The 26,938-nt window shown below is 36.7% G+C and overlaps 2 protein-coding genes across 2 annotated transcripts in view; one reads left to right on the forward strand and one right to left on the reverse strand.

The window, feature by feature from the left end:
• Window positions 1-26,938, reverse strand: part of LOC134743752 (uncharacterized) — a 126,627-nt gene that overhangs the window by 26,112 nt on the left and 73,577 nt on the right. Inside the window, exons 3-5 of the mRNA XM_063677396.1 lie at window positions 13,125-13,147; window positions 5,668-5,704; window positions 2,922-2,972 (exon numbers count right to left, since the gene is read on the reverse strand). Of these exons, the coding sequence (XP_063533466.1) occupies window positions 2,922-2,972; window positions 5,668-5,704; window positions 13,125-13,147 (111 nt within the window). The remainder of the gene's footprint in view (window positions 1-2,921; window positions 2,973-5,667; window positions 5,705-13,124; window positions 13,148-26,938) is intronic.
• Window positions 20,683-22,356, forward strand: LOC134743682 (uncharacterized). The gene has a single exon (XM_063677279.1). It carries the CDS (start codon window positions 21,312-21,314, stop codon window positions 22,344-22,346), a length of 1,035 nt encoding a protein of 344 aa, XP_063533349.1. The 5' UTR covers window positions 20,683-21,311; the 3' UTR covers window positions 22,347-22,356.

A 26,938-nucleotide genomic window follows, 5' to 3' on the forward strand; every position in this document is an offset into this window, starting at 1 on the left:
CACCTCAGACCCGAGAAGATTTAATTCCCTCCTAAATTGTAGGAGGGTACCTATCCCAATACGGGACCGGCAACAAACTCGGCGGGACACATCTTTTCAAAACATATTATACCTACTCAGAATGTCCAACATCATCCAACACAAAGGTCTCACAGTCTATGTCTCGCTTGCTCTTTTATCAGATGGACTACCGGAACCCAAGCTGATGGCAGACAAAAGCCATCTTCCCTATTAAAGTTTGAATATTTCTTAATCTCAATAGCCTCGCGCAGTATTCTGGGTATGTATCGCTAAGAACCAGAGGCTTAAAAAAAATCGTTCATTTCAGACTTCATAATGGTCCATACATGTTAGTACTTAATACTATCTTGAGCAACTAAACTTAAATTATTATTATTATTCGTGTATTTCTATTTTGGCAGGAGCCAAGGTACACTCAGGGGGCTTATTAAACTTTACTGAGAGATTGGTTTTATTTATCCATGACATGCTCCTAGACTACATATTTCTGGCACTTTGTCCGTATCCATATTTAATACCTTGACTGTACCTGTATAGGTACATTGTTAATAAAGTAGCACGTGGGCGTTCTAGCACCTGCCATTATCAGTGTTAGCATAACAACCTCGCTATAACGTGACACTATCAATCGTCGATCTATCAGGGAGGGTTCGCCGTTTTTCGATAAATTGCGTAACTTGTTTTTGTCTGATAAATATAAAATTAGTAGCACGAGGTGGGAGATGCCAGGGGATCATCAGGGACAATATTACACAAATCAAAGACTACGATTTTACTGTATAGTCAAAGTCAAAATATTCTTTATCAAATAGGCCTAGCAACAAGCACTTAAATTGTCAAGTTTTACAAATTTTACCTTAATTTAAATATCAGAGCAATTTATTGATGCAGTTATTATTATTCTTAAAAACATTGAATTATTATAGATATGTCAAACTTAATAATAAGAATTTCACAAAAGGATCGTCAAACACCAAAATTGTATAAAAAATACTAGTCTAGAAAATTTCTAGAATAAAAATCTAAATGTCAAAAAATACGGATTACTTATAGGTAATGTAGGTATTCATTGAATTATCAATTTCATAATTATTAACATAATAATAAATAATTAATTATTTTCAATCACAATCCCACGGTGTTTCATCATTCATGTAGTATTGTGTGCTATAAGTAAACATAAGTAGGTATTTTTGTGTAGAATGTGCTCGATGTTGCCTGGCGCCTGGCGGAGTCTTACTATTATTGTAACATTGTCGATTACGTCATCTTAAACATTTCTAAAGCAACCAGTTATATAAATGCTTAAAATACTACAACACGACTACGGCTTTTCATTATATAATTGAGTCTGTTTAAGAAGGACCCTTTTTGTTACTCGGTTAAAAATGTGGCTAATAACGCGTCGATTGACATCTCCATTATAAAAGACCACTCAGTATTTTGACGCTGTGTTAGCACACTACATGAATCTGCATACATAAACTGCTAAAATCATAACCTTTCCATTTGGCTTAACCGGCTAAAAATGTAGTGGTAGCTAACTTAACTTAGGTAATAATTAATAACTTGGGTAATAAAGCAATATATTATTCTATTCATTTGAAACTCCGCTACACGTTCAAAATGAAAACTAAAACTTGAAGCAAAGCTTACGAACGCTATTCGTAACGGGGCGTTTTCTAATATAAATATTGAAAACCTGATTCTTTCAAATCTGGACATTCTTGGGCTCATTCTACTCAGAATCGACAGCATTCTCCATCCTGCCATTAAAAAAAGATGTCCCAAAATGTCCATTGCATTACGTCAAGTTTTAATGTGAATTTTCTTTTCTGTTCAAATTTTTGGGACATTTTTGAGTTGAAAGAACCCAAAAATACCAGGATCTGTGAGAATCAGGTTTTTCAATATTTATTTTAGAAAACGCCCAACGATGTGTAAGCCTGACTGAGCACACATTAATTTCGCGTTAAAATAAATTTCTGTTCAAATTTTTGGGACATTTTTGAGTTGAAAGAACCCAAAAATACCAGGATCTGTGAGAATCAGGTTTTTCAATATTTATTTTAGAAAACGCCCAACGATGTGTAAGCCTGACTGAGCACACATTAATTTCGCGTTAAAATAAATTTCTGTTCAAATTTTTGGGACATTTTTGAGTTGAAAGAACCCAAAAATACCAGGATCTGTGAGAATCAGGTTTTTCAATATTTATTTTAGAAAACGCCCAACGACGTGTAAGCCTGACTGAGCACACATTAATTTCGCGTTAAAATAAATTGCTACCTAGACATCGCTCACACTTAACTGTCCATCGGTGGACCTTGCGCCTTTTGTAATAAGGTCCACCGATGGATATTTAAGTGTTGCTGTTTGTACGAGTAGTTTGACACTACGTAATTCACCGAGCATACTGGGTGCTTATGCCTTGGGCCTTAACTAATGCAAAAGTCGGTTTTATTCTCCAAACAAAAATAAACAGAATTTAATGATATTAATTTGTCATTAAGGGAATGCAACCTCAAGTTAGCGGTGACGTATTGCATAATCCATAATATTTACATTAAATTGTGTTCACGATTTTTCTGCAAAATCATACACCAAGTATAATTTATGAAATAACTAATAAAATAAAATAAAATAAAATAAAATAGCCATTTATTTCGACCTCAAATGAAATAACTAATATATCCCAAATCGACCAGGAGACCCATTCTGATTTATCAATCTGTTATTGCTATCATTAGCTAATGATACGACTCATGGTCGTGTCAAAATAAAATAAAAACCTTATCAAATTCATAACAGAGAATTGGCCTCCAGGCGAGCAGCCGCCGCCGTTGCGTCGCGAGGACAATGAGTAATGTGTAACGTATCAGCACAGATTCGTTACTCACCAAGACTGTGATATTCAATATGCGAAGCATGTTCTACCTTGCTGGGTTCACCTGTAAAAAAAAAAAACATTTAAAGCTTACGGCGTAAGGTAAACGTATCTATACAAATTTACTACGCCTACGCTCGTCTGGATATTAACATTATTGAGAATATTTTGACACAATTGGTAAGTAGGTACCTATATCAACTACAGCTAAGCTAAGAGTTAGAAGCATTTAAAAAAATATTTGAAATCTGTTTTTTGCTTATATTTTTTTACAATAATAAAATATCAAAAAAAGTCTAACGTAGCTATGGTTAATATATACATTAAATTATGCAAAAATCGTTCCCATAATGTCAATATCCAAAGACGACAATGAAGACCATTTGTATGCCGAAGCGGCCGTCCCAAATTAATTGGATACATGTCCAAAAATTTAAAAAGTTTAGGTATGAATGTCGCAGTCGCACAGATGTTACGGCATGCTCATGGAGACTATATATAAAGGAGCCAAATCTCTATGTATGAAAAGTGTCCATCAAAAAACAGTAATTAGGCGGCGCCACCATACACCGAAATACTACCAAAAACAACCTACGTAATTTGGTTGGGTTATTTGTTGCCTTATATGGTTCATGTTATACTCATGTCCTAGAGCTTAACTAGCGCCACCGGAGAGATTAGGAACTATTATCTAAAGCTGAAAGCGGTCACTTTTGCAATAATTCTGCCATAAGAGATTGGCATCCTTTCTATACCATCCATAGGCATGCTGCTTAGTGCCATTCCATATATTGATATCATAATTTACTTCTCTGAAGTACTCTGAACTTTAGAACGAGCACTTTAAACTGCGGATGGCTAATAATAATAAAACATTATTTACAAAGCCAAATGTCATAATCAACGCAAAATAATATTTATGTTGTTCAGTAATAAGAACGGTGATAAAACTGCTCTACTATCATAATAAAATTACAGATTAATAAAATACTGGTGATGTTGCCGTAATTTAATCTCTATTACATACACAAAGGGTATATAATGTCTATCCTGGTTGCTTTTATCTCTGGCTTAGTTGAAGTAAGATGCTATGTGGGCGTAAAAAAAGCTCTCGAGATAGTCGAGATTAGGGAATTGATACTTGCCTGGGTTTTACAAGCTTATACAGCATGAAATTTTATTAGGTGCGCAAATTACAATACAAATACAAATAATTATTGAAAAAAGTATTATACAGTGGTTGCTCTTAAAGACTAATGAATTGTTATTAGAAATAGACAAGTGAACAATGAATGATGGTTTTGTGGCATTACGGCACGATTTACACTTTTTCAGTTACCTTATGTTAAAATATTAGTGACACGATATACACACGATGTACCTACACTAGTCGTGAAACATTCAAAATATAAAATCTTAATTCGGCTTCACTTGTTAATCCTTAAGGGCCACTTGCACCATTCACTAACCCGGGGTTAACCGGTTAAACCTGGAGATACCATGGTTACCAGTACAATTTGACACTGGGTTAACGGTTTAACCGGTTAACCCCGGGTAAGTGGGATGGTGCAATTGGCGCTTAGGGTGTCCATAAGTACTATCATATGAAGTATTATATTTATGTTATGACCCAGAGATTTTACTATGTTCATATTAAATATCCATCGTTATTTGTTTGCTACATTTGTCAACCACCCTCCATTTTTTATGAAATTATTCATCAAAGTTACCTGAGACAAATAACTACCTGGTTGGCTGTTTTAGTAGATTCCAAGTTATCTATTCTCTTGTACAAATTTAACAGAAACATTGCTTCATTGTATAAGAGTATATAAAAAAGTGTTTTCCAACTGCACTGGTAAGTTGGTAAATGGCCAGGCCTAGCCAAACAGGCTAAGCTGTAAATATTTACTGCGGGTTGTTGATGAAACGGCTTTGTCTTAAATTCCAAAGGCAAATTTGAACAGGTTGTTAAGGATGATGTAATAAGTACAAGTGAATCTTTGATATTTTTAATTTTATAAGATAAATGACCATTGAAGTCTTTTTATTGAATATATTTAAGGCATACTGTCAAATAATACCTGTAAGAAATAGATAGATATATATTTTCAATTTTTTTTATATGTATATATATATATACCACGTCGGTGGCAATCAAGCATACGGCCCGCCTGATGGTAAGCAGTTACCGTAGCCTATGGACGCCTGCAACACCAGGGATATAAAAGTATATAAAAATACTTTGTGAAAAAAAAAAAAAACATTTTTAACCACTACAGAACAGAGACGGCCTAGCATCTCATATAGTATAGGTACCTATAGGTTTTGTTTCAACGTATAAACATTTACTAATTATTTTATTAAGTTTACAATTTACAGCTTTAAGATTTTATTATTTATAGTTTATTAGTTATAAGATTTATATATGAGAAGCCATTTGTGGAGCGTTTGTTTGTATACACGAATGAATGTTCCTAATTATTTATATGTAGGTATGTACCTAACACATATCAATATATTTAGATGAGGTTTTGAAATTGAGTGCTAATATTTATAATAACTAATACCAGTTGTATCAAACAAGTGCGAACACGTGTGATAAAATGATGTTAAAATGTAAATAAACGCACACACGAAAATTTACTTCAAGTAAACATTTCACCGCTCATTAATTACCTTCATAATGTAAAATAATATACAAATTAAAATGCTAATTATTAACTAGGTATTATAAATATACAGATATAAAAACTTACCAGACTTTAATTTTTCTAATTCCTCCACAGGCACGTCCTGAAACAAAATAATGAATGTTATGAACATTTTCATCGAACCTCTCATGATTTTCATGAATTACCAGATCGTCGCGTTCGTACATTAACACCACAATCGCATCGCATCGTTTGCACATCGTGGTGCTTCTACACTACGATGCGCAAACGAGCCACATTCCTGGTGCGCATCAGAGTAAGGGCCAGCTCCAACAGCATCCTGATCATGATTGCGGACAGGGTTGATAGCTTGTATATAAATAACTGTTGCATGATTTTCTTTAAACCGGTTTTTGAGAAAATCTTTTTATTTATTTATTTTAAAAACTGGAATTTTACAATTGTAGTATATAGTTAGCTAGACAGTAAATAATTATCTATATACTAACTTTAAGCCTTAAGATAAAACTGTCACTGACACAAATTGATCCAAGTTGGTCTTTAATAAATGAATCTATTATTTATATTATATTAAGAAAAAAATATCGTTTTTGTTTCAACATGCTACGGGTAATATGTTTCGATCGTTTTCTTGAAGTTATTGCTTTAGCACGCTCTGCAAGTCTACATGGATAGAACTTGCTAAAACATAGGTAAGTACATATAGCTTCGGGATAAACATAGGAGGTATGTTGAGAGTATTAAAACATTAAGTCAAATTAATAATACTACCTAATTGCAACAATTTTTTTGGCGACGGAACCCTTTTGGAAAGCGAAAAATTCGACGGAGCCCCAAATAAAAAAAATCGTTCGTCAAATTAACTGTGGACCAAAGATACAGGAGATCTGGTTATTGATTTTGATTTCGCTTTCTCTTGCGGAGCCCCAACAAAGGCTTTCGGAGCCCTCTAGAGGTCCGCGGAGCACACTTTGAGAATGGCTGCTCTATCTATACTGTTCCAATAATTTAGACAAACCTTATTTCACCTCATCATATATTGTAATCCGTCGAGCGTTGTAGGGTGTAGGCTGTAGGCAGTGCCAAAGAATTATATATAGATACATACATACATTGATATTCAGATACATACAGGCATTTCATCCAAGTACTTGACTTGTTACAATTCGCTCCTTAAAAAACGCATATTTAATTTACCGGTACCTAAAGTATCATCTGCTTTTGCTTAACATTTTGGGGACTACATAAAGGCAGCATCCTATAACGCCATTCTCAAGCTTTGTGAGTTAAGGAACAGCACTGTAAACGAGGCCAAAAATACTACTTTTAAATTACTTCAATCACTGAATTACACAGAGACAGAAGCTATTAAACAGAGTGTCACCTAACCCTAGTTTATTTAAGTTTTTAGTTTTAAGTATTACATTTAAATTTTAAATTTATGTTATATGATAAAGTATGACTTGCATACGAAACGAAATTCTGTTGTACAAATGTAACTGGTTCCCTGCGACACAGGTGCAACCTAGTGCGGGGGCCCCTGGTAACTATGTTTTGTAAATCTGTTTGTGAAGTAAACTATTCTATTCTATTCATACCTACGTACAAAAAACAGCTCTCCTTCGTCATTTATGTAAAGTAAAAAAGTTGCGGGCAAAAATAACTATATTTGGTAAAACAATTCTATAATTAGCCTTGTATAATTTTAGGCACTGGTTATTTTAAGGCTGCTTTGCATTGAATAATGTTTTAGAAGTTCGAGAGTGAAATACAATAGTACCTAGATATTATCTATACATATAATAAGGATAATATTTCATGCTACCATTCTTCGAATTCTTAGCTTGTACAGTTAAATTCACTGAATAAATTATCCTCGTTCTTAAACTCATGAATGAGCTGAAGTATGAATTAATTTAGCCGAATTACTAATTACACGCAGCTTTAGCTAATCACCTCGGAACACATTTAGGGTAAATTGCTTGAAAACGTAACTTTTTCATACATTTGAGAAGGCAACCTTAAATGACTGCGTACAAAAGTGCTGTGATATAAAACAATGTATAAATATATATTTTTTTTTCAATAACTACATTTTTGTTATATATTTATTGCCGACTTAAGGCGACAGTGGATGACCACTTAATAAGTATCATATTATGTACATGTATGGTCTCCATACTAACGTAACGTCAATATTTGCCACGTAACAAAACACTACCCCGCGCAATAAGACTGCCTACTCAATAATGTTTAATAGTTTCTTCCATGTATTAAGCTTAGATAAATATGTTTTAAACATATGCGACGACAAATATTTTAGGAATGTGAAGAAAAGAAGAAAGGTAAACTTAAAACAAGTTGAATGGACATGCTGCGCCGATCATAAATAAATGTGGCAAGGGTAAGCGAATGATGATGATATAGATTTAAATTGTGTACTTAATAGATATTTATTCATTCGTTCACTATCTATTCTCCAATAAGTATCTACTCTATGTAGGTCTGTTTGTGCCCCTTTCGTTATCTATATGTCAGCGGCAGATCGTAAAACCGGGCATATCGAGATATTCCTAGGTATATCATGAAACGCCGCCATTTCACGATCTGACTAGCGACTACCGGCCATATCGTTCAAACCTCAACGTTTGACGATTTGCCCGGCGACGTTTAGGCATATCAAATAAGTAGGGTGTGATATTCCTAGGCAGATCATGAAACGCCGGTATTTCGTGATCTGACTAGCGACAACTAGCCATATCGTGCAATCTTTAAGGGTTTCAAGTGGAAAGATAAATATCAATTATAAATTAGAATTATATTGTTTTTTTCGCGACTATATTTTACGGTTTTACAACAAAACAAAATGGAAAAACAGCTAAATCACATACGATGCCGTTGATACTTTAACAGTTAAACTCGATCAGCTGATGCTTTTCCGCCATTTTGCCGCAAACCAAATTGCGAAATCGCCGTGAAGGGGTGATATTCCTAGGCATATCATGAAACGCCGCCATTTCATGATCTGGTTAAGATTAACCCAGGCTTATCACGATATGCCTTACAAAAGATGAGATCACGAAATACCGGCGTTTCATGTTATTTTACGATGCGCCCGGTATGAAGCTAGGAATATCAACGAATGCAATTGGTATGATCGATCTGCCACCTCTTTTATTAGGCAGATCGTGATATGCCTGGGTTATTCTTAGTCAGATCGTGAAAGGGCGGCCTTTCATGATATGCCTAGGAATATCTCGATATGCCCGAGTTTACGATCTGCCGCCGACATATATAAACCTCGCTCGTGGTCACGTTACCCTGGTTTGGTGAAGGTTATGGTTCGCCCTCGCTCGCGCCACTATTAATAATATACGACCTGTTGCCAACTTTCCATTCTAATACTCGTATAGCGGAAGAAATATCAGCGCCCGAAACTGTCAAACTTTGTGAACAGTCGAACTTTTTATCAATCATAGCAGCGTTGAACTTTTATCATCAACATTTTATAGCAATTCTGATGAACATATAGATCCCCTTTTTTAGCTGTTGTTCATCTTCAAGTCACTATCGACTCAAAAATATTTTTCACATCATCTATTCCAAAAAGTGGTCTTTTCTTCCCCGCTAGGAGAGATCAAAGTGGCACTTTTCTTCCCTGCTAGGGGGGATCAAAGTGGCACTTTTCTGTTCTAGGACATGATCTATTTCGTTTTTGTATATAATTTTTTTAGGTTAAATAATATTTTGGAACATAGCAATTTCCTCATAGGTGATGTGAAAAACAGTATGTGTCATGGTAGCAAAATTATTTCCACCTTGGGTGTAACACTTGAATCCCTCACTACGCTAATGTACGCCCTCGCCTTAAATATGTCATTTAGCAGAGCTCCCTTGTGACACAATCTACTAATCCTATTTCTGTAAGGATGTTATTAAAAACATTATTGACCGATGGAAAAAGATTACTTTTTATAATTATTCAATTTTAATAAGATTTTGCTTGAGTAATAAAATGGCCAGCATATTTTAGTTTTTCCGCTACAGAAAATATTATTCAACGCGATCAAATTGAATTTAAAATCAAGCACTATCACCACTTGCATAGCAGCTGTTCAACCGATTTCCAAGCACTTTACAACGACTAAATAAACATTTATTAGCAAGTAAAAATATTTTAAATAATCGCCCGAGCCAACGTCAAAGTAATATAATTTGCATTTTAAGAGCTTCTGATCGGCCGCCTGAATATAGGTAAAGAAACTTCAGCACTGAAGGCGTACGCAGAAAATTAAAATATTACATTAAATAAATGTTAATGTGTGTTGCGCTTGCTTATGCAGCGAGATGCGGTGCGAGCAATAATTGTAACAAATAATTACTGTTATTGATTGTAAAATACCGCTATACGAATACCACTTCTGCTATGTGATAATAGTTTGATTAAAATATACATAATTGTAAGCTTACACATTCGTAACATCACACGTAATTCGTAACAACACACATTAACATTGAATTAATGTAGCATAATGTAAGAATATAAAGATATTCAGGCGGCGATTCAGCTCTCAATATGCAAATTTTATTACTTTGACGTTGTTTTGGGCGATTATTTTAAAATGTTTTTACTTGCTAATAAATGTTTATTTAGTCGTTGTAAAGTGCTTGGAAATCGGTTGAACAGCTGCCACGCAAGTGGTAATATTGCTTGATTTTAAATTCGATTTGAAAGCGTTGAATAATATTTTCTGTAGCGGAAAAATAAAAATATGCTGGCCATTTTATTACTCAAGCATAATCTTATTATAATTGAATAATTATAAAAAGTAATCTTCTTTAATATCGTTGTACGCATACAATGATATTTTAATCAAACTATTATAGGAATTATGTATACAGCTTAGCTTCCAAAAAATGTCTACGAACATTTTAAGTGACAGTAGGTAGTACTCCATATAAAAATAAACTATCATAGGGACCATCATGACGCGAGTGGTACCTATAGTGCCTTAGGCACTATAATAAATGTTACTATATAATAGGAATGATGTCAAGATAATACCATCAATCTTTAGGTTCAAATCGGTTTCCAAACTGCCCGTAAACAGAACAGTTCAAAACATATAGTATACCTAAGACTGAAAAATTATCATACATAAGAATTTAGTTAGTGCCTATGATTTGGCAGTAAAGTTAGGCGGATTAGTTCCGGCGTGACTATCGGCCTGATTCGAAGTTTAATATACGTCAAATATTAGGTTATACGGTATGGATCGGATGTCAGTGTCAAAAGTGACGTTTCTTCAAACAAATACGTATATTAAAGTTCCAATCAGGCCCTGTGTTACGGAGATTTATTAGTTTAGTTAGAATTAGGTCAATTAGCTATACGCTGAAACTTCCTCATTATTACTTAATTCGCAACAGAGGCGCGTAAAAGACGAAAATTATGTTATCCCTAACACAATCTCCTATCGTAAAGGCCGGCAACGCACTTACAATCCCTCTGATGTTGCGGATGTCCATGTGCGACGGTAATCGCTTACCGTTGGGCGATTTGTTTATTAATTTGCCTCCTATGTCATAAAAAACCGACCAAGTGCGAGTCGTACTCGCGCACGAAAGGTTCCGTGCCATCACGCAAAAAAATCACGTTTGTTGTATGGGAGCCCCCTTAAATATTTATTTTATTCTGTTTTTAGTATTTGTTGTTATAGCGGCAACAAAAATACATCATATGTGAAAATTTCAACTGTCTAGCTATCACGGTTCATGAGAACAGCCTGTTGACAGACGTACAAACAGACAGCGGAGTCTTAGTAATAGAGTCCCGTTTTTACCCTTTGGGTACGGAACCCTAAAAAGTAAGTACCTACCTAAAAACGAATCTTAAATACCGTCAATCTTTTCCTTTATTTTCACATAAAATCTGTAACTTCCTATCGTATGTTAACGTCGGCCTTATGAAGAAAGAGGCGTTTTATGATTTATTTGTTATACTTATTTAGACGTAGGTAATATCTTCGTAAATAGCAAAGCAAATATGCGTGGGCGGGCTCAGAGATTCCTATAGGGAGTATATTATCCGGTTCAAAGAAAAATGTTAAGTGGATTTTGTGCTTGTGTGTAAAAGTTAAAGGTATTCCCAAATATCTTTGTAAACCAAGCCTGATTTAGACATGAAATAAAATAAACTAAATAAACATTAAATAATTTCACGGTTAGACTCACTTGTATTAATGTTATTATTTAATGTTAGTATGTCTTACAACAGTTTAAATTCGATTATTGAAACTAAATAAATGTCATATACAAAGGAAAAAACGACCAAGGCCTCCAGTGCACGGGGCTAGAATCGAACCAGCGAGCGGTTCAGGCATCTATCGCGTAAACGGAGGACGCTGGTTCGATTCCAGCCCCAAGCACTGGAGGCCTTGGTCATTTTTTCCTTTGTATATGACATTTATTTCGTTTATAGATTAAATGTATAGTAGTGTGATTACTTGTAAAAACACAAAATTTTCATAAGAAAGTAATTCTTAGGGGACGAAATAAAATCTTCAAAAGATGTAATCAAACTACAAGTTTTATGCGTAGGTAAGTATAATTCCTCTTTCTTAATTTTTGAAAGTTGGTTAAAAATGCAGCTTTATCCCAGGGTGACTCAGGCAATAAATAGGTACAAATCGGTTATCCCAACATTTTTAAATACCATTACAAAGCAAAGCCCTATGATGGTCCTATGATGTCTACAACCCCATAAGTCCCACATGCGGGTTGCAGATCTTTTAGGAACCTGTAATATTATTTTTCTGTTATTTTATTCCTTTCGGCGCGATTCGCGAAATCAATTAGAGATTCACTAGATATGAAATAGTAAAGATATGTGACATTTCACGGCAAAAGGTACCTAATGGCGGCTGGCGCTTACGTCGCATAGCGTCGCAAATTATTGCGGCGCTATGCGACGTAAGCGCCATCCAATATTAATTGGAGCGGCGTTAATAATAGCGTAAGCTCCAACCGAAATAAGGTAGGTCACATATCTTTACTATTTCATATCTAGTGAATATCTAATTCATTTCCCGAATCGCGCCGTTTGACAAAATCTCGGCAGAGGGTAGAGTTCAAATAGCACTCGCCAAAATCTTCTCAGTAGTAAGGTTTGACACAAAAATGAAATTTAGAAAGAGGCAATACATATCCACGTACAATTATAATTTGAAAATAGTAATAATTAAGTATCACCTGTATCCAGCATTGACGCGCTTCGAATATTCAAATTAGTAAACTTATTGTGCCAAATAAGTTCCTAAAGGGGGCCACTGACTATCAGTCCGCCGGACGATATCAGCCTGTCAGTTAGAACAAAAATTTGACAGTTCCAAACAACTGACAGGCCGATATCGTCCGGCGAACTGATAGTCAGTGGGCCCCTTAAGTGATGCTTTTCATTCATTCATACATACAAAAAAACAATGAATCAAATAATAATCTGTTAATAATTTCAATTAGCGTGAACACAGTCTGTAACTTACCGGTTTCATTTCCCGCGAACCATCTGAAACAAAAAGTAAAATTGATTAATGTATACAATGCTACGAATGCCTACGGCGTAGCGGTTACACGGAGGCCTACGGCGTAGCGGCACGTACAATAAATACTGCCCCTCCCAGGATGATTAAATTTGGCTTAATTTTAATACTACGCATTTGATTAGGTAGAACCGTAAAATGAGGTTATATTTCATGGCAGATGGCTTAAAGCCTGAATTTATAGGTATGTTATAAATAAATTCGTTTTCGACTATAATTTACGTTTATATATTAGCAATCCAATTCATAATCAATTTTTAGCATTCTAAAAATAGGGACCTGTGTCAAAACCCGAGGGTTTCGTACTTTTTAGTATCTGTTGTTATAGCGGCAACAGAAATAATCATCTGTGAAAATTTCAACTGTCTAGCTATGACGGTTCATAAGATAGAGCCTGGTAACAGACGGACGGACGGAGGGACAGTGGTGTCTTAGTAATAGGGTCCCGTTTTTACCTTTTGGGTACGGAACCGTAAAAAAATAGTCGATCCACCCAAATGTGTACCTAGTTTCACCTGCTTTTGGTCTTCAGAACAAGTCAGTGCAACTATTAACAGAGTATATATATATATATATATATATATATATATATATATATATATATAATATGCGGGTTAAAAGTCGACGAACTAAACTTATCATGGGTATAAAAAAATAAGTAGTATCACATTGTTAATAAGTATTGCAATTTTTTCTTCATAAAATTAATAAGAGGCCACCGCCTGTACAACGCATTCGTACGCGCGTCATGAGATCATTTTAATTAGTGACTCATATGTATGGCGCTTAACGTGTTTAGTTAGTAACAAAGTGAGGAACGAGGTAGACTAATTACCGCTCGCTGATGCTGGTTTAAATAGATTACGAGCATAATACGCCCACGCTCTGAACACTTCGTTTTTATAGTTAAGTAGGTACCCTCCATCGGAGTTGTAAGGCAATTATATCGTCAAATATATCCATTATGTATAAATACGAGTATGCCCCGTAGCTTATTAATGCGCTTTGTTTTAGGGTTACTGCTAATACGTGTGCTTACTTGGGGCACGAATACTAAAGTGATGTTTATTATTAAAGTTTATTAATGCACGAAGCCTGGACACTAACACAAAAAGAGGAGCGCACGCTGCTGGTAGCCGAGCGGAAGATCTACCGCAAGATATTGTGACCCACACGTCGAGAGGATGGAACCTGGAGACTCCGCAAGAACCAGGAGATTGAAGATCTGGTGTCTGAGCCGAACATCATCGGAGAAACGAAAGCCGCCAGGCTCCGATGGCTCGGGCACGTAGTCCAGATGGGGGAAGATCGCGCAGTCTGGAGGGTGTACTCTGGAGTACCAAGTGGCCGAAGACCGTCTGGACGCCCTAGGTACCGCTGAAGAGACGAAGTGCAGAAAGACCTCAGCGAACTCGGCGCCGTCGACTGGACAGAAACGGCTTTGGACAGAGTAGCATGGCGGTCTTTGTTGTCGGAGGCCAAGATCCACTTCGGGTCGTCGCGCCACAGCAGTAGTAGTACTAATGCATGTTTATTCATTTGCTCATTGGTTTCTTCTATAGATGTAAACAGATTCGATGTCATGTCCAGCCTCTTAAGGTAACAAACTTTAATATTAAATACCACTAGTGTTCGTGCTCCTAGTGCTGCTAGCATTATCATCTTATTAAGGTAGATGTCCTGTTTCAATATAAGTATGTAATCTTTAAACTTATGTCATTAGCCTTAATGGTGACAGCATGATGTCAACTATTGGACATTAGCATGTCAAGCACGTGTACCTTAATCTTATTTATTTTCGGATTACAATGTTGTTTTAATTATTCTCTAATTTAACAGAGTGATTTTTCCATTTTCGAAAGTAATTTGTTCGTATTCAATGTTCATGTTATTCGGACCCATTCAATATTATTTATTATTTCAAAAGTCTCTGACGGTTTATAAAATAATGAAATATTCCTGTGCCCGTCCTAATTGCTGCATATTTTAATGAATCTACTAATTTCTGTTTGAATTTTATTTAACAGGCTTGTGTAGAAGGAGGCCATGGTTATTTCCGTATCCTTAAGCGAACCAGTAAAAAATTGGACTCTTTTACTCGCTTTTATTACGATTTCGAGCCCACATTTACACTGGTTACCCTGAAGTAAACATTTGGCTATGATCGTTAAGCTGTAGGAATGCAGAGCTATTTGCATACGCAGGACACAGAGGTTGATTAGAGGAAAACTGGCTGGAGGATTTCGTCCTTTGTACGATGGCTTTGGCCATATAAATTCAAGTTCGAAATTATTCGTGTGCCGAGCCTAAAAAACTTTCAACTGTAAGTCCGATTTGTGGTAATTTGGATTCCATATTTTATCGAGGGAATTGTGTACAGTTAATCGTGTAACGAATGAATAATTGATTGGGTAACCAAATACGTACCTAAATGATTACAATCGCCCGATAAAAAATTGACTTAGGCGTTTAAAGTGTATTCACGTTCTGCGCAAATGCATTGAAGAAAAACTTAAACAACAACGTTATAACGAACTACGTTGAAGCTTTTCATTCTAATACTGTAAAACGCTTTTATTTAACAAGTAGGTAGGTGCATTATTTACAGGAAAAACGTAATTATTCTCCGGACAACATGGAAATAATGAAGTACTAACCTCGCCTAACAAGTTCTGCGTAGAACATATTTTTCCCAGTTAAAGTATAATTGCTCGGTGCTCACCCACCCTTCGGCATAATAATGGATTATGGAAAAAGTTAATTAAAACGGAGTAGAAAATCTCGACATTATTTTGCACTGAAGGAATTTGGGGTATGTTCAGTCACTATCGTAAGTATCTAATTAATACTCGTTATGTGCAGTGTATACGCAATCAAGATGTACCTACTTATTTAGGTACCCAGAGTGGTATTAAGATATAATATTGTTATGACGAGACATTAATACGACTCTCAATGCATTAAGCGCAGTAATACTTAAGTGCTCGTAAATGCATTTCCCACGCACCAATAATCGCGACTGATCTTATCTTATCTATATAAAAACCATAACGATTATAAAATCGGAATACAGCTCTTAATAGTTAGATTCCGTGTTAGGTCCCAAACCCACAATTATCGTGATCAAACTGCAAATATCGACATGACATGACATAACCGGCCGATAACCCTATAAAAAAGGGCTCACACTCAACGGCCAACAAACGTAAAACATAACAATTTGACATGCATATAAATCGTTACGCTGTATGTAGGTATAGGTATAGACTTGAGAATAAACAAGACGCACTGATGAATTGATAATGAAGCAAGGGCTACAAACTGTAGGCCTGACATAAACGTGACAGTCTAAAATTTCGGAATCATTTGCATGATACTTAAACATTTTTGCTTTTGATAGGCTATGACTAGATGAGGCGCGTGCCCTATCATCGCTCTACGCCTACGTGCCTAAAGGGCAGATATTAATGGATGGTATTAAGCAATGACAGCTCGTGACATGACGACCGTATAGTTAAGTAACTTCTGATGAAAATGGCATGTCGCTGCTGAATTGGCAACAACTGAGGCTTGAACTGCATTAAACCAATATGAAAATGAAATGGAAATAAGGAAAATGTCTTTATAAAATGTAATTGTACCTTTGAGCTCTGTATAAACCCTCCGTGATTCCTTTAGGTTCCTAACATTCTTCCTTTTTACTTGAACATAATATCATTATCTACTCATACACGTAATACAATGGAATGGCGTTGTTTTCGTTTTGGTTTTGAAAACAAAATTATAACGCTTTCTTTCTTTGTTCGATAAGTTAACAGGGCCCTGTATTATATGAATTATTCGTTTCCATTTAACATATTTTTTATTAAAACTTTTAGTTAAAGATGGAGTTTGTGTAGGCGCCTAAGAAGTCCATAATGAACAGTTAATTTGTAAAAACATTTAAAATAGAGACTGTGTATTATAGGTACCTAAAGGAAATATGTCACCTTGACACTTGGCATATGTCACAACATGAAATATCAGAGAAAAGATTCCTTGTATTTGTTGCTGATCGTAGATCTCTATACCTATATGTATAGTCACGCTCCGTAATTTTTATGACATTTAGGGTTCAGGCTAAATTAGAAATTCCATAGCGTGAGTATGGAAGAACCAATTTAGTTAGGAGCCCAAATGGCATAACAAGCGCGGAGCGTGATGGTTGGTACCTATATTTTCTTGTTTATATACATATGACAACACCGCCAAGTCGCCAAAATAAGTTTTGTAGTAACTTTAATAACAAGAGGGTCAACAATTTCTGAAAAATATAAATATGCAGCCGCATGGCAATACTGTCAAAGCAATTACATACCTGCTGCAGCGCGCACTGCTTGCCCTTAGAGCTGGTCAAAGACGCCTAGTCTTACTATTTACCTGTACCTGATTTTTATGCAATCATGCGGTCCCGCATAGCTTCGGTCTGGGCAAACGTATGGCAAAACTCGCAGCAAAATGATATTCTGGCGCTGTTTACTGTAAACCCGAGCAATAACATCCTAAAACACTGGACGGCCGTGCACCTGAACGAAAATGGAAAATAATAATTATCTACTTATTTAAGGTATCATTTAACAAAGGATCTATTTATAGCTTCCGCATCATTGTATTGTATTGTATTTTTAAGTTTTATGTTACCTTATTTTATTTTATTGTATGAGTTTAAAACTTGAAATAAACAATATTATTATATTATTATTAACAAGCAGAAACGTCTGCGACCGATGCTATTAAGCTTAGAATAAATCCACCACTCCACCACTTTTAAATTTATTCTAAGCTTAATAACAATTACATATATTGTCTAGAATCAATATAAGCCTTCTCAATAGAGTAGCTGACAAATGGTCTAAAAGTTAACGCTGCGAAGCGCGAGATCACTGCACGGGTGCTGAACGGAATTTATCAATAAATCTTTGTGTGGGAGTACGTGACTATGCGAGTCACGCAAGGGCCTAAATTCAGCCGCTGTCAGCGTCACTAAGCCTTATACAGTATAGCTTCGGAGTAAACTAATTTCAGCGAGCTTCGATGACGTGTTTGCGTTTAAACCGTTGCAGCAAATTTGCATGTATAACGATGTGAATAAAAGCTAGTAGGTATCGTTTAGAATTGTGTTTATGTCGTAGTCAAATTGTAAGAATCCGTCGTTTACAAATGACCTCGTTTGTAAAACGCCGAAGGCAAATTGTAAAAAGTCCAGGCAATTTTAAAGTACCTAATTATGACATTGACAGCGCCGTTTATAATTTGCCGCGACATTTTGTTCGAATTAGTTCTTTAATTAACCACGCGTGGCACTACACATCAAAACTATGAAAACGCTGGGATATCCACAAAATCTGGAGTGGACGGCCTTATTAGGGGCGTAGGGAGCGGAGGAGGCTTTTGGATCTGGGTGGCTCCGGCGCTGCGGAAGAGCCGCCCTTTTGTCCTCGCGTGACGAAGCACGGTCACTACACGCCTCTGGTCACTGCTCTCTCTCCGCGCCTCCGATTTCGCAATTGCTATCTAGGGGTAGGACAAACAAGACCACGTGGATAGTAGGGTGCTGTGGACAAGAGACACGCACTGATACAAAGAGAGGCGCTATCAAAATTCGAGATGCTGATGGCCAATAATGACCTTATAAAGAGGCAGGAGATATTTGACAAAAAATACAGAGTACATATAGGAGAGAGGGACAACTGGAAGGTGGAAGTCAGGCACCCAACGACTATCTGCTTTACGGATGGGTCAAGAAGAAGCTCGACGAAACTAGCAGGGGCGGGCATAGTTATCCCTAAACTGGGAGAGAAGGTATCGGTACCACTGGGTAGGTATGCCAGCGTGTTCCAAGCAGAGGTATGTGCCATAGCGCGCTGTGCGCGTATAGTGAATGAAAGTATACAGCAAGAGGGCGCTGTTGTAATATATACAGACAGCCAGGCAGCACTGAAAGCACTAAAGAAAATATCGGTCACCTCCTCTCTAGTGAGAGAATGTCGAGAGGAGCTGAACTCGCTAGGCAAGCATAGAAATGTCACGGTGGCATGGGTACCAGGACACCAGGGGGTGACAGGAAATGAGAAAGCGGACGAGCTAGCGAGGATAGGGGCGGAGACGGAATATATAGGTCCGGAACCGGCTCTGCCTATGTCAGCGGATGTCACAAAGGGAGTCATCGAGAAGGTAAAAGAGATGGAAGCACAGAGAGAATGGGTAGAAGAAACTGGATGCAGACAGTCGAAGATGATGATTAAAGGGATAGACCACAGGAGAACCAGGTATCTCTTGAAACTAGGTAAGAGCAGTTTGAGACTGTTAACAGGTATTATTACAGGTCATAATACTCTCAATAGACACCTTAAGATAATGAGAATCAGTGCAGACGCCTCCTGTCCACACTGTGGTAGGGAGGAAACTAGCTTGCACTTACTAGCAGAATGTACTATGTACGCAGCACCGCGATATAATACATTTGGTAGAGACATACTAGAAGAAAACGAACTAAAGGATATCGAACTTAAAGATGTCCTTCTGTTCTGCAGGAAAACAAGAAGATTTGAGGAGAATGGTGTGGGAATGCCGCCGGGACAGTAACCTGCAGCTCCAACTACAGGGAACTGGGCTGAATGAACACGACATGTGATCGACAGCCCGCCTGCTTCCGGCCGGGCGTCCCTACACTACATCTACATCTACATCTAGTAGGGTGCTCTGATTTGGTTTTGGGTGACCTTGAGATTTTGGTGGCCGCAAGAATGGTGGTGCGGTATAATCATAATCATTTATTTCGTAAATGCACACAAAACATTACACGTCAGAAACAGGAAAGTACATTTTCTATCATTAAAATAAATAATAATAAAGAAAATTCATTTTACATAAATTAAATAATACAATGTCAGTGTTAAATTAATAATAACAATAATGAAAAATAATAACAGTTATATTAAAAATTACAATTAAACCACAAAATTCGCGTATGTCATAGAAGGCATTATTAATTAACCATTTCTTTAATTCTTTGTAGAATGCATTATTATTTTCTATATTTTGAATGTCACTCGGAATGGCATTGTACATTTTCAGACCGATTACGTAGTTGGTTTTGGTATACTTGGTGAGTATAAAAGTTAATATAACTTTACAAAACAGCAAACCATGGTCACCCTCCGACAACCATCACGTTTACGTTGACAGTGTTGACACTATTGAGCGCACTAACAATTTGCCTTCGGCAATTTGTTAACGTGAAAACCTTTGTAACTTGACGACGCTGTTTGTAAACGGCGGATTCTCACAAATTGTATTGCCGAAGCTGACGATAGTGCAATTATTAATACATTCAACACATTCAATAAGGTACCCAGATCTGAAAATTAGTCCGCCTTCTACGACTGCCATTATGTTTCACAGCTTCATTCTTTGCGATTTAAAGTTAACATAGTGTAGTATAAAAAGCATCAGCCTTGCACGGTTTTTTAAAGTTTTGTACTGGCAACATTTAAAAAGAAAAAAGTTACCCCTTCCACTACTCCCACCTGGCGACGGTTGGAACCGCCATTTTTACTTCATTATTCATTCCCGTGCTCAAGCCTTCGCACGCGTACCTTCCACTTTAAACATGGGGAAACGGAAGAATGAAGAGGATGAGATTAGGAGAAAAATTAAGAAGCTAGAAACCAAATTGCTACGACGGACACGTGGCCGATCAAGAATTCTATATTCTTCAGATTCTAGTGAAACAGACGGTAAGTTATAATTTTCTCTAGCTAGTTTTCATGAGCTGATGAGATTCTATTGAAAATGTGATGCGTTTTTGCTAATTACGGGCATTGACTGTCACGCATATGTTACTTTTGTAACAGCTTGAGGTCGAATGTTAGACCCATTTCAAAGACTGTGATGCGTATTTGCTAATTACGGGCTCTTACTGTCACACTTATGTTACGTTTGTAACTGTCTGAGGTCAAATGACCAACTTTAAGGATTGTGATGCGTATTTGCTAATTACGGGCTCTTACTGTCACACTATTCCTTCCTGGGCTCGATTTTACGGCGTTGTACAAGAAAATACAGAACGATTGGTTCTTTTCAGACGACATGATAGTCGATTCTGAAGCACGTCAAGATCGAAGCTTGTCGCCGCGCGGCCACGTGGCCGCGCCGCCGCCGCCTCGCGCCGCAGCGTCGTCGCCAACACCAGCGCCAGACTCGCCGCAACAACCACCGCCTCAGCCCCCGACGCAACAAGAGCCGCCGCGACCAGCCTCTCCGCGCCCAGGCCCGTCGTCTGCTCCAGATCTACCAGAAACTCAACCGCAGGTACTTTCGTCTTCCGCGCAGGATCAAGAACTTGATGACGACATCTTGCTAATGCTAGGCGATGCTCCAAAACCAGAACTGGCGTTAGGCGACAGCATACACAAGGACGTGGCCAGTAGATGGCATGAAATCTTACTAAAAGGTTTACAAAAGGAGGTTAAAGAAAAACTTTTTCAAGAGTACCTCGTGCCCAGCAATTGTGACCTCTTAGTTGCCCCTACTCTTAACGCTGAGGCTAAAGCGGCATTAACAGTTAGTTCAATAAAAAGAGATCATGCCATAATGGAAAAACAGAAGCAATTAGGAATTGCTCTGTCTGCTCTCGCGCAGGCCACGGATTTATTGCTTAAACCAGATGCATCTGCGCAAAAAATCTTGAAACCAGTCAGCGATGCTTGTCGTATCTTGTGCGATAGCCACTACTTAGAAACAAAAACACGTCGCTACTTCGTAGTTTCATCAGTTAACACCGATCTTAAAGAGACTCTTACTAATACGGTTAGAGACGGTTTCCTTTTTGGAGATAATGTAACTGACAAATTAAAAGCCGCTCAATCTATTCAAAAGTCTGGGGAAACATTAAAACATACACCAAAACCGTTTAACAATCGTTTTAATAAAAATAATTTTGTACTTAACAAAAAGTCGCAGAAAAACAATTTAAACTTCAAACCCCTGCATCAAAGGACGCAGAGCAAGCCCGATGCAGGGCACTACCGGCCGCCGCCGCGCTCCAGCCGCCCGAGCGGCGCCCACGCCCCGCGCCGCTCGAGCTCGCCGCGCCGCCGCAGCCACCGGAGCTACAGGAGATAGCTGAACACGAGGTACGATACGCAGGACGATTACGAAACTATACCCATAAATGGGCACAGATCACTTCGGATCCTACGATCCTTCAATGGACCCAAGGGTATAGGATTCCTTTTACTTCTGTGCCTACCAGAAGAGATTGTCCTGCTGTTTATTCCAAGACAAGATCGGAGCGATCTGACTATGAAAAAGCTATCAATAAGCTTTTAGAAATTAATGCCATTTCAATGTGTGAACATGATCCCGACGAATTCATTTCTAGTATTTTTCTGGTACCTAAACCAAATGGCGAAAAAAGGTTCATTCTAAATTTAAAATGCCTCAACAAGTTTATCAAAACACGCCATTTTAAAATGGAAGATTATAGAACCGCGTCTAAATTGATAACTCAGGATTGTTATATGGCTTCTATTGATATTAAAGATGCTTATCTTTTGATTCCTATTCATAAACCACATAGAAAATACCTACGGTTTATGTTCAATGATACCTTATTCGAGTTTAATTCTCTTGCATTCGGTTTATGTACCTCGCCATACGTTTTCACGAAAATGCTAAAACCTATAGTCGAATACTTAAGACTACACAACTATCTGTCGTGTATATATCTGGATGATATATTATGTGTGGGTAGATCTTATGATGAATGTCTTACAAATGTCACTGCATCCAAATCTCTATTAGAAGATTTAGGATTAATTATTAATAGCAAAAAAAGTTGCTTAACACCTAGTAAAAAATGTAAATTTTTAGGATTTATTTTCGACTCGAAAAGAATGACGTTAAGTTTGCCTGACTCAAAAAGAAATAAAATAAAGGATAAACTTACGACATTTATCCGAACCCATAAATGTAAATTACGCGAATTTGCTAGATTAATTGGTCTTTTAATATCTGCCTGCCCTGCTATACAATATTCTTGGTTATACACTAAGCTTTTAGAACGTCATAAATATCTCTGTTTACTTAAAAATTCTAACTATGAAGCTTCAATCACAATATCATCTGAAATAAAGGATGACTTGTGTTGGTGGATAAAAAATATTGACAATGGGTTTTGTCCGTTCAGATTTAATCAATTCCAATTAGAAATATTTTCTGATGCATCGAAATCTGGCTGGGGTGCATACTGTAATAATCATAAAGCGTACGGTTACTGGAAAGAGAGTGAACGTTTGTTACATATTAATGAATTGGAGTTAAATGCAGCTTTTTTGGCTTTAAGGACATTTGCAAACGAAATTCATAATCGCGAAATTCTTTTAAGAATCGACAACGTTACCGCCATCGCTTGCATAAACAGAATGGGCAGCGTCCAATTTCCTCACTTAAATCGTATTACAAAGGAAATCTGGCAGTGGTGTGAAAGGCGTAAAATTATAATATTTGCATCATATATCAATACCAAGGAAAACTATGAAGCTGACAAATTATCACGTACTAAATTTTCTGACACTGAGTGGGAACTAAGTAATAATGCATTTGTAAAAATAAAACAAACTTTTGGTATGCCTGAGGTCGATTTATTTGCAAGCCGTTGTAATACTAAGTGTTCTCTATACGTTACCTGGAAGAACGACCCAGATGCATGGACGATCGACGCTTTTACGTTTTCCTGGAAAAATATTAATTTTTACGCCTTTCCACCATTTTCATTGATTTTAAAGGTCATACAGAAAATCATTAATGATAAAGCCGAGGGTATTGTTGTCGTTCCAAACTGGCCCACACAGCCATGGTTCCCTTTGTTTTCGAAATTATTAGTTGAAGAACCCATTTACTTTCGGCCAAGTGCTAATTTGCTAACGTCTCCTTGCAGATCGACTCACAACTTGCACAGGACCCTGTCGTTGATTGCCGCAAAATTATCAGGAACTCGTTATTAAATAGATCATTATCCCCCAGATCGGTTGAAATAATGTTATCTTCACTATCTGATAATACATACAAACAATATGGCCCATGTATCAAAGCTTATATTGATTATTGTAAAACCTATGGACATGATTATATGGAAATATCAATACCAATTATTGTTGATTTTCTGACCCGTATTTTCGATACTGGCGCTAAGTATGGAACGATTAATAGTTATAAATCAGCTATTTCATTATTACTAGGTTGCACTTTAAATGATGATCGAATCAAACGGTTTATGAAGGGTGTTTTCAAATTAAGACCAACATTACCCAAATATAATTTAACATGGAACCCGAGTACAGTTCTTAACCACCTAGGCCACAAATGGCCTAATGATCATCTTAGTTTGGAAACGCTTTCAAAGAAAACACTCACCTTGTTGGCATTATGCTCGGCACATCGAGTGCAAACCTTTTCATTAATAGAGTTGAATAACGTAAACATGCAAACCGATTCAGAAATAGTTATCAAAATTCCAGCTTTAATTAAAACATCACGACCTTCGTCGTTTCAGCCAATTCTCAGACTGCCGTTTTTCAACGAACGTCCTGAAATTTGTCCAGCGAGATGTCTTAAAACATACACAAATAAAACAGAGACACTCCGCCATTCAAATAACCATTCTTTATTTATAAGTTACAAAAAACCGCACAATAAAGTCACATCTCAAACGCTAAGTACTTGGATAAAAACAACACTGCGCGATAGTGGAATAGATACTTCCATATTCACTGCACATAGCACTCGTCACTCTGCCACATCCACTGCCAACAAGATGGGTGTAAGTCTTGACCTAATCCGTAAGACGGCAGGATGGACTGATTCCTCATGTGTATTTGCCAAATATTATCATAAGGAAATAATCACAGATTGTAATCAATTCGCTCGCTCAATTCTCTCTTCTGCCGGAGACCTGTAAATAAAACAAAAATTGTTAGTATTATTTGATACATAAGGATATATATGATTGTTATAAAACAGTACGTGTTGTACTTGTGATTAATTATATACATTTAATGTTTAAGATAAACAATTAAAATAAATCTAAAGATTTCTTTATGAAGGATGTTTGATTATATAATAACAAGTATGATGTTTACAAATGTGAATAAATAAATGATCTAATATCATTAATGGTTATTACTTACCTAGGTAAATCCTTGGATCCTTCACGCTTTATTTCACATTGACATGCTCTGAACATCCTACACTATGTTAACTTTAAATCGCAAAGAATGAAGCTGTGAAACATAATTGAAGATCAAACGAACTTACCAAGTGAAGTTCGATCGAAATTATGTGAACAGCTTCATTCGACGCGATTTATAACAACCCGCTCTCTAAACTTAAATATTGGGTACACAATATTAACTAACGCCCTACCCACATTAATATTGATGTGAAATAAATGCGTTTAAATTATGCTGTAAACAAATGAAGTAAAAATGGCGGTTCCAACCGTCGCCAGGTGGGAGTAGTGGAAGGGGTAACTTTTTTCTTTTTAAATGTTGCCAGTACAAAACTTTAAAAAACCGTGCAAGGCTGATGCTTGGGGGTGCTACTACACTATGTTAACTTTAAATCGCGTCGAATGAAGCTGTTCACATAATTTCGATCGAACTTCACTTGGTAAGTTCGTTTGATCTTCAATTTATTTGAGACTTCCATGGAACCTCTACCTGATACTTAGCGAAATTTTCACAGATCGTTGCATACATAGGTACACAAGTCCCAGGTAAAAAAACATGGGATATCGAATTTCTATAAAAACAGCCTGGATCTGTCCATACAACAGTTAATTCAATTACCGCCAAATGACAGTCGCACACGTCAGCATTCTAAAATTCGATCAAATAGCGCCAACATAAAAAAAATCCTTTACTTTCCGTTATCAAAATATTGGTGACGAGAAATATCACTGAAAAGTCGAACCCTTCAAAATCGACTCGATAAAATAGGAATTGATTTACAAACTCAGAATAGAATGATTTTGACGAAACGAATAAGTCCCTACGGAATTTCTATTTCGAGAGTTTGTACTCAGTAAGTCTACTTAATTAAGAACCCAAATTGGAAAACGAAACTTCAAAATACCTTAGTATTTTGAAAATGGATATTGAGGAAACTTGAGGGGCGATTTAATTTTAGATCTAACTAGAATAGATCAGCTGGAAATTGTATTAGAAGTAATCAGTTAATCATAATTTCCGCCTGGTGTTCTGCCTTTTCGCCAAAGTTTTATTGTCCGAATTTCACTTGCCAACCAACTTTTCGCAGATGATTTACTTTGGCAACCAACATTCGGCAAACTTTCATTATGGCAAAGTTTTACTTGGTAGAATTAATATTATTATATACAACATTTGGAATAAATTTATTTCGCCAAATCATTCACTTGGCTAAATATTTTTAATACGATAACGTCTAGTCCCGGCGAGCGCCAGAACTGACTCCGTTTGCATCGAACGATGTTAAATTACAAAAATAAACTTTATATATTTCATATTAGACTTACGAAATCATTCTGCTACCTAAAACATTGCGTTTTGAAAAGTGTATTTTTAAGATTTAGTCCAAACATACAGTTGCTAACCGTAAGGTTGGGGAATAATACGAATTATTAGGTTTTGCTAATTGATCATTCGGCGAAATGAAATTATGCGAAAAATTAGTTG

Source organism: Cydia strobilella, chromosome 8, assembly GCF_947568885.1.
Source record: "Cydia strobilella chromosome 8, ilCydStro3.1, whole genome shotgun sequence".
NCBI classification, from domain to species: Eukaryota; Metazoa; Arthropoda; class Insecta; order Lepidoptera; family Tortricidae; genus Cydia; species Cydia strobilella.

Bases quoted from the DNA above. Each gene is read 5' to 3' on its own strand.
- LOC134743682 (XM_063677279.1), top strand. From the start codon at position 21,312: ATGATAGTCGATTCTGAAGCACGTCAAGATCGAAGCTTGTCGCCGCGC.